This window comes from Ovis canadensis, chromosome 1, assembly GCF_042477335.2.
Source record: "Ovis canadensis isolate MfBH-ARS-UI-01 breed Bighorn chromosome 1, ARS-UI_OviCan_v2, whole genome shotgun sequence".
Lineage (NCBI taxonomy): Eukaryota > Metazoa > Chordata > Mammalia > Artiodactyla > Bovidae > Ovis > Ovis canadensis.
The window spans coordinates 276,999,743-277,012,267 of record NC_091245.1 but is presented as its reverse complement, the minus strand read 5'-3'; the positions used below and the strand labels follow the sequence as shown (position 1 = coordinate 277,012,267).

Below are 12,525 nucleotides of genomic sequence, written 5' to 3'. Positions count from 1 at the left end.
TGGCCAGCCGCAGGCTCCAGGCATGTTGGCTCCATGTTTGCAGGTGTGGCTTCTGTTTCAGAAGAGCTGCTGAATAAAGCAAACGGTTTCACTAAGATTTCACTTAGGCTATGAATGCATTTTCTCCTCTATCCGTGGCATGTCTTTAAGGAAACTTTTTCCTGCAGTATAGCCCACATAGAGACACTATACAGTCAACAAAAACAAGACTGGGAGCTGACTGTGGCTCAGATCATGAACTCCATATTGCCAAATTCAGACTTAAATTGAAGTAAGTAGGGAAAACCGCTAGACCATTCAGGTATGACCTAATTAAATCCCTTATGATTATACAGTGGAAGTGAGAAATAGATTTAAGGGTCTAGATCTGATAGATAGAGTGCCTGATGAACTATGGAATGAGGTTCGTGACATTGTACAGGAGACAGGGATCAAGACCATCCCCATGGAAAAGAAATGCAAAAAAGCAAAATGGCTGTCCGGGGAGGCCTTACAAATAGCTGTGAAAAGAAGAGAGGTGAAAAGCAAAGGAGAAAATGAAAGATATAAGCATCTGAATGCAGAGTTCTAAAGAATAGCAAGAAGAAATAAGAAAGCCTTCTTCAGTGATCAATGCAAAGAAATAGAGGAAAAGAACAGAATGGGAAAGACTAGAGATCTCTTCAAGAAAATTAGAGATACCAAGGGAACATTTCATGCAAAGATGGGCTTGATAAAGGACAGAAATGGTATGGACCTAACAGAAGCCGAAGATATTAAGAAGAGGTGGCAAGAATACACGGAAGAACTGTATAAAAAAGATCTTCACGACCCAGATAATCATGATGATGTGATCACTAATCTAGAGCTAGACATCTTGGAATGTGAAGTCAAGTGGGCCTTAGAAAGCATCACTACGGACAAAGATAGTGGAGGTGATGGTATTCCAGTTGAGCTGTTTCAAATCCTGAAAGATGATGCTGTGAAAGTGCTGCACTCAATATGCCAGCAAGTTTGGAAAACTCAGCAGTGGCCACAGGACTGGAAAAGGTCAGTTTTCATTCCAATCCCAAAGAAAGGTAATCCCAAAGAATGCTCAAACTACTGCACAATTGCACTCATCTCACATGCTAGTAAAGTAATGCTCAAAATTCTCCAAGTCAGACTTCAGCAATACGTGAACCATGAACTCCCTGATGTTCAAGCTGGTTTTAGAAAAGGCAGAGGAACCAGAGATCAAATTGCTAACATCCCTTGGATCATGGAAAAAGCAAGAGAGTTCCAGAAAAACATCTATTTCTGCTTGATTGACTATGCCAAAGCCTTTGACTGTGTGGATCACAATAAACTGTGGAAAATTCTTCAAGAGATGGGAATACCAGATCACCTGACCTGCCTCTTGAGAAATCTGTATGCAGGTCGGGAAGTAACAGTTAGAACTGGACATAGAACAACAGACTGGTTCCAAATAGGAAAAGGAGTCCATCAAGGCTGTATATTGTCACCCTGCTTATTTAGCTTCTATGCAGAGTACATCATGAGAAACGCTGGACTGGAAGAAGCACAAGCTGGAATCAAGATTGCTGGGAGAAATATCAATAACCTCAGATATGCAGATGACACCACCCCTATGGCAGAAAGTGAAGAGGAACTAAAAAGCCTCTTGATGAAAGTGAAAGAGGAAAGCGAAAAAGTTGGCTTAAAGCTCAACATTCAGAAAACGAAGATCATGGCATCTGGTCCCATCACTTCATGGAAATAGATGGGGAAACAGTAGAAACAGTGTCAAACTTTATTTTGGGCTCCAAAATCACTGCAGATGGTGACTGCAGCCATGAAATTCCTTGGAAGGAAAGTTATGACCAACCTAGATAGTATATTCAAAAGCAGAGACATTACTTTGCCAACTAAGGTCTGTCTAGTCAAGGCTATGGTTTTTCCTGTGCTCACGTATGGATGTGAGAGTTGGACTGTGAAGAAGGCTGAGCGCTGAAGAATTGATGCGTTTGAACTGTGGTGTTGGAGAAGACTCTTGAGGGTCCCTTGGACTGCAAGGAGATCCAACCAGTCCATTCTGAAGGCGATCAACTGTGGGATTTCTTTGGAAGGAATGATGCTGAAGCTGAAACTCCAGTACTTTGGCCACCTCATGTGAAGACTTGACTCATTGGAAAAGACTCTGATGCTGGGAGGGATTGGGGGCAGGAGGAGAAGGGGACGACCCAGGATGAGATGGCTGGATGGCATCACGGACTCAATGGACGTGAGTCTGAGTGAACTCCGGGAGCTGGTGATGGACAGGGAGGCCTGGCGTGCTGGGATTCATAGGGTTGCAAAGAGTCGGACACGACTGAGCGACTGAACTGAACTGAACTGACCTGACACAGATCCTGAGCTCAGTGGGTTTTCACAAGGTGAGTGCACCTGTGTGACCAGCCCCAGATCAACAAACAGAGCGTCCCAACCCATCAGAGTCTCTCTCACAGCCTCGTCGTGCTCTCCCCAAGGCCGACAGCAGTGCTGGTTGGAAGCGTCATGGATGGGCGTGAACTTTGTATGGGTGGAGCCTGCCCTTCTTGTGTTGGGCTTCTTCCCATCATTCTCTTTGTGAGATTCATCCCCATTTTTATACATCATTCGGATCATTTTTTCTCACTGCCTATGCACTCTCTTGTGTTGATAGATACAGCGTATCCATTTACAAGCATGTTCTTGGTCTTTCTTTGCCCCCTGCGGGAAAGGATGGCTTCTGCACAGATTTGGTCCCCAGCAGAAGCTATAAGGCCATCTCACTGCAACTCCATTGGGATGCACCCAAAACACGAAGGCGGGGCGCACAGCCTCGTGGTCAGAGCACGCCCACTCTATGAGACCAGGCTCTGAGGCTGTCCATCGCACCCCACCAGCCAGAGCAGAGCCCTGGCACATCACTGTGGTAGAAAAATTAAGTATCCGTCAGCTCTTGAAAGAACAAAGGCTTTGGAATCAAGCAAACCACATTCAGATCGAGACTGTCCCCTGTGTGCACTTGAACGTGGACATGTGACTTCGGTCCTGTGGCTTCCATCCATGTTCTCACCGCCCAGAGGGACACATGAGCCTTGCAGAACTGGGGAGAAGATTCACTGAGGAGCCATGAATGCACCTGGCAGAGGCCTCCTAGCCAGCCTGCACCAGATCAGGGCACTTCCTCCCCATCGGGGCATCTGGTCAGGTAAATGGTGCAACTCGTAGTCTGACCCTTACTGGCACTGAAGCGGGGTTCCGCCTCCTCTGGCTTATTTACCGCTTCCAACAGGGACTGCAGGGAAGGAAGGCAGGCAGGTTGAGAGCAGATGTGAGGGCTGGAGAAGCAGCAGGGGCAGACTCGGGGGTGTGAATCATGAGTGGCACGCACCATTGCCCAGATGGGGTGATTCCATTTGCAGGGGGTTGTGTGTCCGTATAACCCAGGCAGGTAGGGCTGTGAGGTTGGTAGAGGCCACTCCAGGAACCAAGGTGGCGCCCTGACTACCATGCTGGTAGGGAGACGGGATGTCAGGGGCCAAGGACATCTGGGATGCCAGCGACACCGGTATGGGTAATTTAGACCATCTTAGCAAATTATTGGAGAAGGCAATGGCAACCCACTCCAGTACTCTTGCCTGGAAACCCCCAATGAACGGAGGAGCCTGGTAGGCTGCAGTCCATGGGGTTGCTAAGGGTTAGACACGACTGAGCGACTTCACTTACACTTTTCACTTTCATGCATTGGAGAAGGAAATGGCAACCCACTCCAGTGATCTTGCCTGGAGAATCCCAGGGACGGGGGAGCCTGGTGGGCTGCTGTCTATGGGGTCACACAGAGTCAGACATGACTGAAGCAAGTGACTTAGCGTATTATTGAGTTGGCTCAAAAGTTCATTCAGGTTTTCCCATAAGATATTACATACAGAGCAAATGAATTTTTCAGTTCAGTCGCTCAGTCATGTCTGACTCTTTGCAACCCCATGAATTGCAGCACGCCAGGCCTCCCTGTCCATCACCAACTCCCGGAATTTACCCAAACTCATGTCCCTTGAGTCGGTGATGCCATCCAACCATCTCATCCTCTGTCATCCCCTTCTCCTCCTGCCTTCAATCTTTCCCAGCATCAGGGTCTTCTCCAGTGAGTCAGCTCTTCATATCAGGTGGCCAAAGTATTGGAGTTTCAGCTTCAATATCAGTTCTTCCAATGGAACACCCAGGACTGATCTCCTTTAGGATGGACTGGTTGGATCTCCTTGCAGTCCAAGGGACTCTCAAGAGTCTTCTCCAACACCACAGTGCAAAAGCATCAATTCTTCCACGCTCAGCTTTCTTCATAGTCCAACTCTCACATCCATACATGACCACTGGAAACACCATAACCTTGACCAGATGGAACTTTGTTGGCAAAGTAATGTCTCTGCTTTTTAATATGCTGTCTAGGTTGGTCATAACTTTCCTTCCAAGGAGTAAGCATCTTTTAATTTCATGGCTGCAATCACCATCTGCAGTGACTTTGGAGCCCAGTAAAATAAAGTCAGCCACTGTTTCCACTGTTTCCCTATCTATTTCCCATGAAGTGATGGGACCAGATGCCATGATCTTCGTTTTCTGAATGTTGAGCTTTAAGCCAACTTTTTCACTCTCCTCTTTCACTTTCATCAGGAGGCTTTTTAGTTCTTCTTCACTTTCTGCCATAAGGGTGGTGTCATCTGTATATCTGAGGTTATTGATATTTCTCCCAGCAACCTTGATTCCAGCTTGTGCTTCCTCCAGCCCAGCATTTCTCACGATGTACTCTGCGTAGAAGTTAAATAAGCAGGATGACAATGTACAACCTTGACGTACTCCTTTGCCTATTTGGAACCAGTCTGTTGTTCTATGTCCAGTTCTAACTGTTACTTCCCGACCTGCATACAGATTTCTCAAGAGGCAGGTCAGGTGGTCTGGTATGCCCATCTCTTTCAGATTTTCAGAGTTTATTGTGATCCACAGAGTCAAAGGCTTTGGCATAGTCAATAAAACAGAAATAGATGTTTTTCTGGAACTCTCTTGCTTTTTCCATGATCCAGCAGATGTTGGCAATTTGATCTCTGGTTCCTCTGCCTTTTCTAAAACCAGCTTGAACATTGGGAAGTTCACAGTTCACGTATTGCTGAAGCCTGGCTTGGAGAGTTTTGAGCATTACTTTACTAGCATGTGGGATGAGTGCAATTGTGCAGTAGTTTGAGCATTCTTTGGGATTGCCTTTCTTTGGGATTGGAATGAAAACTGACCTTTTCCAGTCCTGTGGCCACTGCTGAGTTATCCAAATGTGCTGGCATACTGAGTGCAGCACTTTCACAGCATCATCTTTCAGGATTTGAAACAGCTCCACTGGAATTCCATCACCTCCACTAGCTTTGTTCGTAGTGATGCTTTCTAAGGCCCACTTGACTTCACCTTCCAGGATGTCTGTCTCTAGATGAGTGGTGACACCATTGTGATTATCTGGGTCCTGAAGATCTTTTTTGTACAGTTCTTCCGTGTATTCTTGCCACCTCTTCTTAATATCTTCTGGTTCTGTTAGTTCCATACCATTTCTGTCCTTTATCGAGCCCATCTTTGCATGAAATGTTCCTTGGTATCTTTAATATTATTGAAGAGATCTCTAGTCTTTCCCATTCTGTTGTTTTCCTCTATTTCTTTTCACTGATCACTGAGAAAGGCTTTCTTTTTTCTTCATGCTATTCTTTGGAATTCTGCATTCAAATGGGTATATCTTTCCTTTTCTCCTTTGCTTTTCTCTTCCCTTCTTTTCACAGCTATTTGCAAAGCCTCCTCAGACAGCCATTTTGCTTTTTTGCATTTCTTTTCCATGGGGATGGTCTTAATCCCTGTCTCCCGTACAGTGTCACGAACCTCATTCCATAGTTCATCAGGCACTCTATCTATCAGATCTAGGCCCTTAAATCTATTTCTCACTTCCACTGTATAATCATAAGGGATTTGATTTAGGTCATACCTGAATGGTCTAGTGGTTTTCCCTACTTTCTTCTATTTCAGTCTGAATTTGGCAATAAGAAGTTCATGATCTGAGCCACAGTCAGCTCCTGGTCTTGTTTTTGCTGGCTGTGTAGAACTTCTCCATCTTTGACTGCAAAGAATTGAATCAATCTGATTTCGGTGTTGACCATCTGGTGATGTCCATCTGTAGAGTCTTCTGTTGTGTTGTTGGAAGAGGATGTTTGCTATGACCAGTGTGTTCTCTTGGAAGAACTCTATTAGCCTTTGCCCTGCTTCATTCTGTACTCCAAAGCTAAATTTGCCTGTTACTCCAGGTGTTTCTTGACTTCCTACTTTTGCACTCCAGTCCCCTATAATGAAAAGGACATCTTTTTTGGGGTGTTAGTCTAATGAAATTTGGGGCCAACCCAATAAAAGGAGAATAGTGACATTTTCTAATAGACCATACATCGGCCAGTTGTCACGCCGTGTGTGTTTCAGGCTGGCCTTGGCAGAGGACTGGCACCTAGGGTGGGCTGAAGGGAGCTTGCTTGGCAGCGTCTTTGTGTCCCAGAGGCTGCAGAGGATGAGCAGGTTTCTCACAGCGTTTACCTCTTGAGGGAACAGAGCGAGTCTCCTTTTCCCATACCCTTCTTGTGTATCGTAAGCTTGGAAAGTGAAGGTGGCCTTTTGCCCAAAGACCGGCATCAAATATTTATACAATGCCAGGGCCAACCGCTTCCTGAGCACAGTAGGGAAGCATCTTTACTTTAATAAAAAATGCAGTGATAATGGAGTGTTTTCCATCAATGGAGGGTGAGTTAACCTTTCTGCAGGGGGAGCCTCTCTCTGAGAGCGACCTTTCAATCCCAGCTCGGAGCATACGACAGCGAGGCTGAGCCGAGAAGGTTATGGAGAGATGGGCGGGGGGTGAAGCTGTCCAAACAAGGGGCTCTCTAAAAGCCCGGCTGTCTGCTCTCTGTGGCTCATTGAGTTTTTTGCTGTTACAGATGACCAGATTTTGACAGCCACTCTGAACGTGCTGGGTAGTTAAGTGGGTGAATCAGCACCCTGGATTCAGAGCGGAGCAGTGGGCTGAGAGGCTGGAGGTGGCACTGAATAAGGAGGATGGTGAACAAGGGCCCGGTTTGTTCCTGCTTCCCGCCCCCAAGCCTGGACCCCACAGCCCTCCTCCCTGTGGGCGAAGGAGGGGAGGCCAGGCAGGGGTTAGGAGAGCAAGCCCCCTTCCCTTGTGGACCTCAGCTGTGTCACGCTGGGCATTCCAATACTCGGAGTGCATTGGCACATTTAAAAGACTTGGAGGCTTACCGGTAAGGAGATCTGTAGCTGGAGACCTTGAAAATTGGGTGCAATATATTTTGTAGAAGCCTTGTAGGCATGTGTGCTGTGTTGATATAGTACTGAGGGATCAGTGAGTATCTACCAGTCCCAAGCATCCCCAGGTCAGGACTGGGGCAAGCTTTGTTCACAAGGGTTCCATAGGGTATCCCTACAGCGGCAGGGTCTTCCGCTGGACCTGTGCTGCCCAAAACTTAAAAAGTGAGACAGACTATTGCCCATGCTTGTCCTGGACCCCCAAAGACTAATAATATGGTTCAGCCGAAGAGTAGTTCTGTTCTTTGTTGCTCACCTTAGTAAAATGTATCTTAGAAGGACATTGGACTTGGGAGGAACTTTTCAGCAGAGTGAATGAGAGAAATAAGGTTAGTGCTTTTCTAAGGCTAGTTGATAACAGACTGTTGGTTTAGGAAAGAAAATTAAAAGCAGAGCATGGTACTGATTAACCCACAGGGATCTTACTAGAAATGGAGTATGGTTCTGTCAGGTAGGAATAATATAAGAGGCTACCGTGCTCTAGGAATTCCCCTCAGAGCCGTGGTTTGTTGAGTTGATCAGGCCCCTCTCTCACTCTGGAATAATCAGCAATATCCCCCAAGTATTCCTGGTCTCGAATTTCTTAAGTTTGGATCGAGCCTTGTAATGGTCAGTTATTGCCACAATGACGCTGTGTAACAAACCACTCCAAAGCGCCTGTATTTGCATGTTGACTGGAGAAGCTTTGTTGAGGCAGCTGGGCCCGCTCTCAGGTCTGAGGGTCAGCGGATCCAGGCTGTGCTCCACTGGGGCAGGCGAGCTGTGGCACGTCCTCTCAAAGTGGTGGCAGAGACATGAGATCAAGTTCAGCCATGCCCATGTTTCTCAAGCCTCTGCTGAAATCCCGCCAGCCAAGCAAGGCACCTGGATCAGCCCCTAGTTGGCTGGTCTCCTCCCCACCACTAAGCTGACTTGGTCTTGACTTTCGTCTCAAGATTCTGCTGCTCATCTGGCCCCTGGTGGCGCCTCGTTCACTCTGCAGTCCTAGTCAAGCTGTGTCTTCTCCCTTGAACTCTCAAACCCCATGTTCCCAGCAGCTCGCTTGCAGTTAGTTCATATCTCGTCTCAAACTGGCGCATCCTACTCTCAGCACTTCGGTCAGAAACAGCAGGATGGTTTCTTCCAACTCCACACGCCTCCTCTCCTAGCGCACTTTGTATTCTCGTAGCATTTACCTCCTTGGACGTTATGTCATCATCTCCCTGCAGGGGGAAGCTTCATGGGAGCAGGGTCTTCGTTTATCACCCGTGACCTCAAGGGCACCTGGTGCATAATAGGTGCTCAGAATAGACTGAAGGAGGCAGGGTCTCTGGAGTGAAAGAGGATGGACTTTTGTCTTTCAGGCTTCTTAGACCTTGCTAAGTTGTTCTCTGGAAAGTTTGTGCAGTTGAAATTCCCTTCAGCGCTGGAAGCTTTTTCTATACCGTAAAGGTGGTAAGCAGAGCCATCTGTTTGTTATTTATTTTGTTGTTGCAAATAAGATGCATGCTTCTCATCCTGATGGCTGTTTTGGTTTTGCTTGTGAGGTCTGTTGGAAGTCAGGCACTGAGGGTCACTGTGTGTGTCCATCTATCTGTCTTCTTGTGACTGCTGGACAGTGCAGGCAGTTTCTGAACTCCACTGTGACTTGGGGCGTTCTGGATTTGTCTCCCTTCCCTTCCGGATGAAGAAGAGCTCACATTCCTGCGTGAACTGCCCTTTTAAAGGAATTGTCCTTTATACCCCTGAGCATTTTTCATGTCTGTTGCCGTAACCAAACACCATGGGCTGGGTGGCTTGAGCAATGGACGTTTATTTTCTCATGGTTCAGGAGGCTGCACACCCACGGTCAGGGGGCTGCAAGTTCTGTTTCCGGCGAGGTCCCCTTTCCTGACTTGCAGATGGCCACCTCTGTGTCCTATAGCCCTTCCTCTGCACATGGTTGGGGGGCTGGTGGGGGGGCGCTCCTGTGTCTCTTCCTCTTCTTCTAAGGACTCCAGGCCTGTTGGACTAGGGCCCACCCTTATGATGTCACTAAAAGATCTGTCTCCAAATATCGTCACTTTAGCGATCAGAGCGTCAACGTCTGAGTTGGGAGTGGGGTTGGGGATGGAGGTCAGTCCAGGAGGGTGTGATGGAGCAGTGATTTGTATAGTACTGACTGGCAGGAACTCTGTGTCCCCACTCCCCCTTCACAGATAGGAGGACAGGCCCCTGAAAGGGTCATTTTCCTTTTCCAGCACAGCACGGGCCCAACCACCTGCTTCTGAGTCCATTCCTCTATTCCACACAGCCCTTCATCTAAGGGAATCAGGGCATTTAGGAGCCATTTACTAAATGCACCTCCTTGAAGGTCTTCTGCAGGGGCGAGGACCCTGGGTGTATTTTCTTGACACTCTCATTGCCTGAGGCAGTTCTGCATTGTTTCGTATGTGTGATGTACAGAACTCAGAGCCTTACCATTGATACGCCCGAGGAAACGTTTTCAGTGGTAAATCATTTGGAAAAAGTCCCCCTTCCCCCAGGCTTCACCTGACGAGAGCGTCCTGTGCTCGGCACGCACGCCACGCAGTTGCCAAGGAGCCAGCGCCTGTGGACCTGGTCTGCGAGCCCAGAGCTGCTGTGTCCCACCCAGCCCCCCTTCTGAATAATCTCTCTCCCCTCCATATCGTTTTCTCCTAAAAATTGTCCCTGAATGACTGCGTTTCCCCCACACACACACCGAATCTGTTCTCTCCAGTGCCTCCTGATGCTGGAGCGTGAAAAGGGAGGTAAACTTGTGAAATCAAATGGTGATTGCTAACAATGAGATTTGGGCTCATAAAATCAAGGATATTATTCAAAACTGCGAGGTAAATGAGTCTCATTCATTCTGATGGGGCTAGACGCTACGGCTGTGTGTGCCTTCTTTAATTAACATGCTGAAAAGATGTTCTGATTGGGATTATTAATGAATGCAGTGAACATTTTTGCTGTTTGTGAGGCTTCTGCCACAGACGGTTTACAGCAACCACCACCCCCCGCCCCTTGCTTTTTCTTTCTCCACAGATTCCTTGCACGACTTGACAGATGGAGTGTTCATCTTTGAAGCTGTTTCCACAGAAGACAGCAGAGCCACGCAGGGCTACGACGCTATTGTAGTCGAACAGTGGACGGTTCTGGACGTAAGTCTGGGGCTTGGGTGTGATGCCCTTTTGTTTGGACCGCGGTGGTTTTATCCGCTCACTCCTCCGAGCGAGGCTGCCCCTTGACAGCAGGTGGATGGCTGGACACCCCCAGGACCCCTGTTGTCCTTGGGGACCCTCCTGTGCCCCCCAAGGTTGGGGAGGGCCCCCCACTTTTCCCCTTCGGTAGAAAACACACATCATATGTGCCAGACCACTGGCAGAAAAGATTCCTCTTCACTCGTCTGAAAGGTCTAAGTGACGTAAGTGAGGTAGACACGTGGGTTGTGGACCCCGTAATAAGGAGAGCGGCATCATCACTGGAGCATGACCCTCTGGGCCCCCTCTGACAGGGGCCACAGAAATTCATACACCAGAACAGGAGTATGCGCGCCTGTGCTCTGAACCGCCACGGTGAGTCTGAGTGAGTGCTGTGACGGCTCCCGTTTTACAGATGAGACCGAGGCACCGAGCGGTTAGGCCCCTGGCCCATTAGGTGCTAAAGGACGGCTTTGGCACGTTGACCCGGAAGGCCAGCAATCTGGGCTCTGGGCAGAGGAATTCCTCAAGCTGTGTTCTGCTGGGGTTTGGGAAGAGGTGGGACATTTCTGAGGTTTGCTGGTGTAGATTTTAAAGCTGTGAAACCGTGGATGTTTTAGACCCGTCTCTCGCCCACCCAGCACCTGGGGTGATTGAAGCCAGGGGACTGCTGTCTGAATGCTCTCGAGCCACCTTGGGAGCATCCGGGTCGGTGGGCTCAGGGGCCCCGCCAGACGGGACCACCTGTGCCACAGACGAGGAAGCGGCTCTCTGTGAGGAGTGAGGGCATGGGGACCTGCCAGCCCTGTGCCAGCTGGCGGCCAGCCCCCGGGCACTGTCACTCCCAGCCCTTCAGCCTGCAGTCCTCCTGAGCAGAGCTGCTGGGGGCAGCCTGCCTCGGAGCCAGGATGGGCAGTAACTGCTCACAGGTGTGGCAGAACGGAGTCCACGGACAAGCTGTGATGATCAGAAACGGGAATCCCAGCATCACAGCAACCGGGCCAGTCAGGCTGGGGACCGAGAGTCCCGCGGTCCTAGGTAGAGAGGAAGGTGAGGAGTGGGTGGTGACCTGGTCTGCCGCCCCCTCCACCAGGGACCCCCACCTGACCTGGGTCCCCGTGGGCCTCCATGCACCTGACTGGAAATGGGGTGCCAAGGATGTGAGGCGCTTGAGAACGAGAGTCCAGTGTGGGCAGTTCATGGCCCCGCCCCACGTGGGGACCCTCCTCAGCTGTGAGACGGCAGTCCGTTCACCCAGCCCGCCTCCGGGGGTGGGTGCAGGCTCTGGGTGGTGGGACAGAGCGGGCGGCAGGTGGGCGATCTCAAGGACCATCCAGACGGGCCCGAGCTGGCCACCCGCCCCCGCGTGCTGCAGCCCACGGGGACACGGGCTGTGTCGGCAACGGAGGCGGGGCTACCGCAGAAACACGTGCGCGACTTTGCACATGCGCGGTTGGCGGCAGCGCCGCGGGGACCCGCGTCAAATCCCTTATTCTCCGCCCGTTAAAATGGCTATTGAAGGCAGACTTTGGTGGCTCAGACGGTAAATATCTGCCTACAATGCGGGAGACCCGGGTTCAATCCCTGGGTTAGGAAGGTCCGCTGGAGAAGGAAATGGCAACCCACTCCAGTACTCTTGCCTGGAAAATCCCATGGACGGAGAAGCCTGGTAGGCTACAGTCCATGGGGTTGCAAAGAGTCGGACATGACTGAGCGACTTCACTTTTGCGGTTTCCTCAGGAAAGATGGCTAGATGGCAGTGATCCAGAACTGCCTACGAAAGTGGTTCTCAGAGTGTGGTTCCGGGGTCAGCAGTGGCAGCAGCCCTTGATGAGGTGTTAGAAACGCAGATGCTCGGGCCCCACCCTGTACCCAGCAAATCCAAAGCCCTGGGGGTGGGCCCAATTGTGTGCTGCTGCTGCTGCTGTTGTTGCAGAGGGTGGGGTGGGCTTCCCTGGTAGTTCAGCAGGTAAAGAAT

The 12,525-nt window shown here is 49.6% G+C and overlaps 1 protein-coding gene across 2 annotated transcripts in view; it reads left to right on the top strand.

The window, feature by feature from the left end:
• RFTN1 (raftlin, lipid raft linker 1) overlaps positions 1–12,525 on the top strand; it is a 232,212-nt gene that overhangs the window by 171,615 nt on the left and 48,072 nt on the right. For both annotated transcript variants that reach the window (XM_069568689.1, XM_069568679.1), the window contains exon 7: positions 10,393–10,508. In XM_069568689.1, coding sequence (XP_069424790.1) covers positions 10,393–10,508 — 116 coding nt within the window. The remainder of the gene's footprint in view (positions 1–10,392; positions 10,509–12,525) is intronic.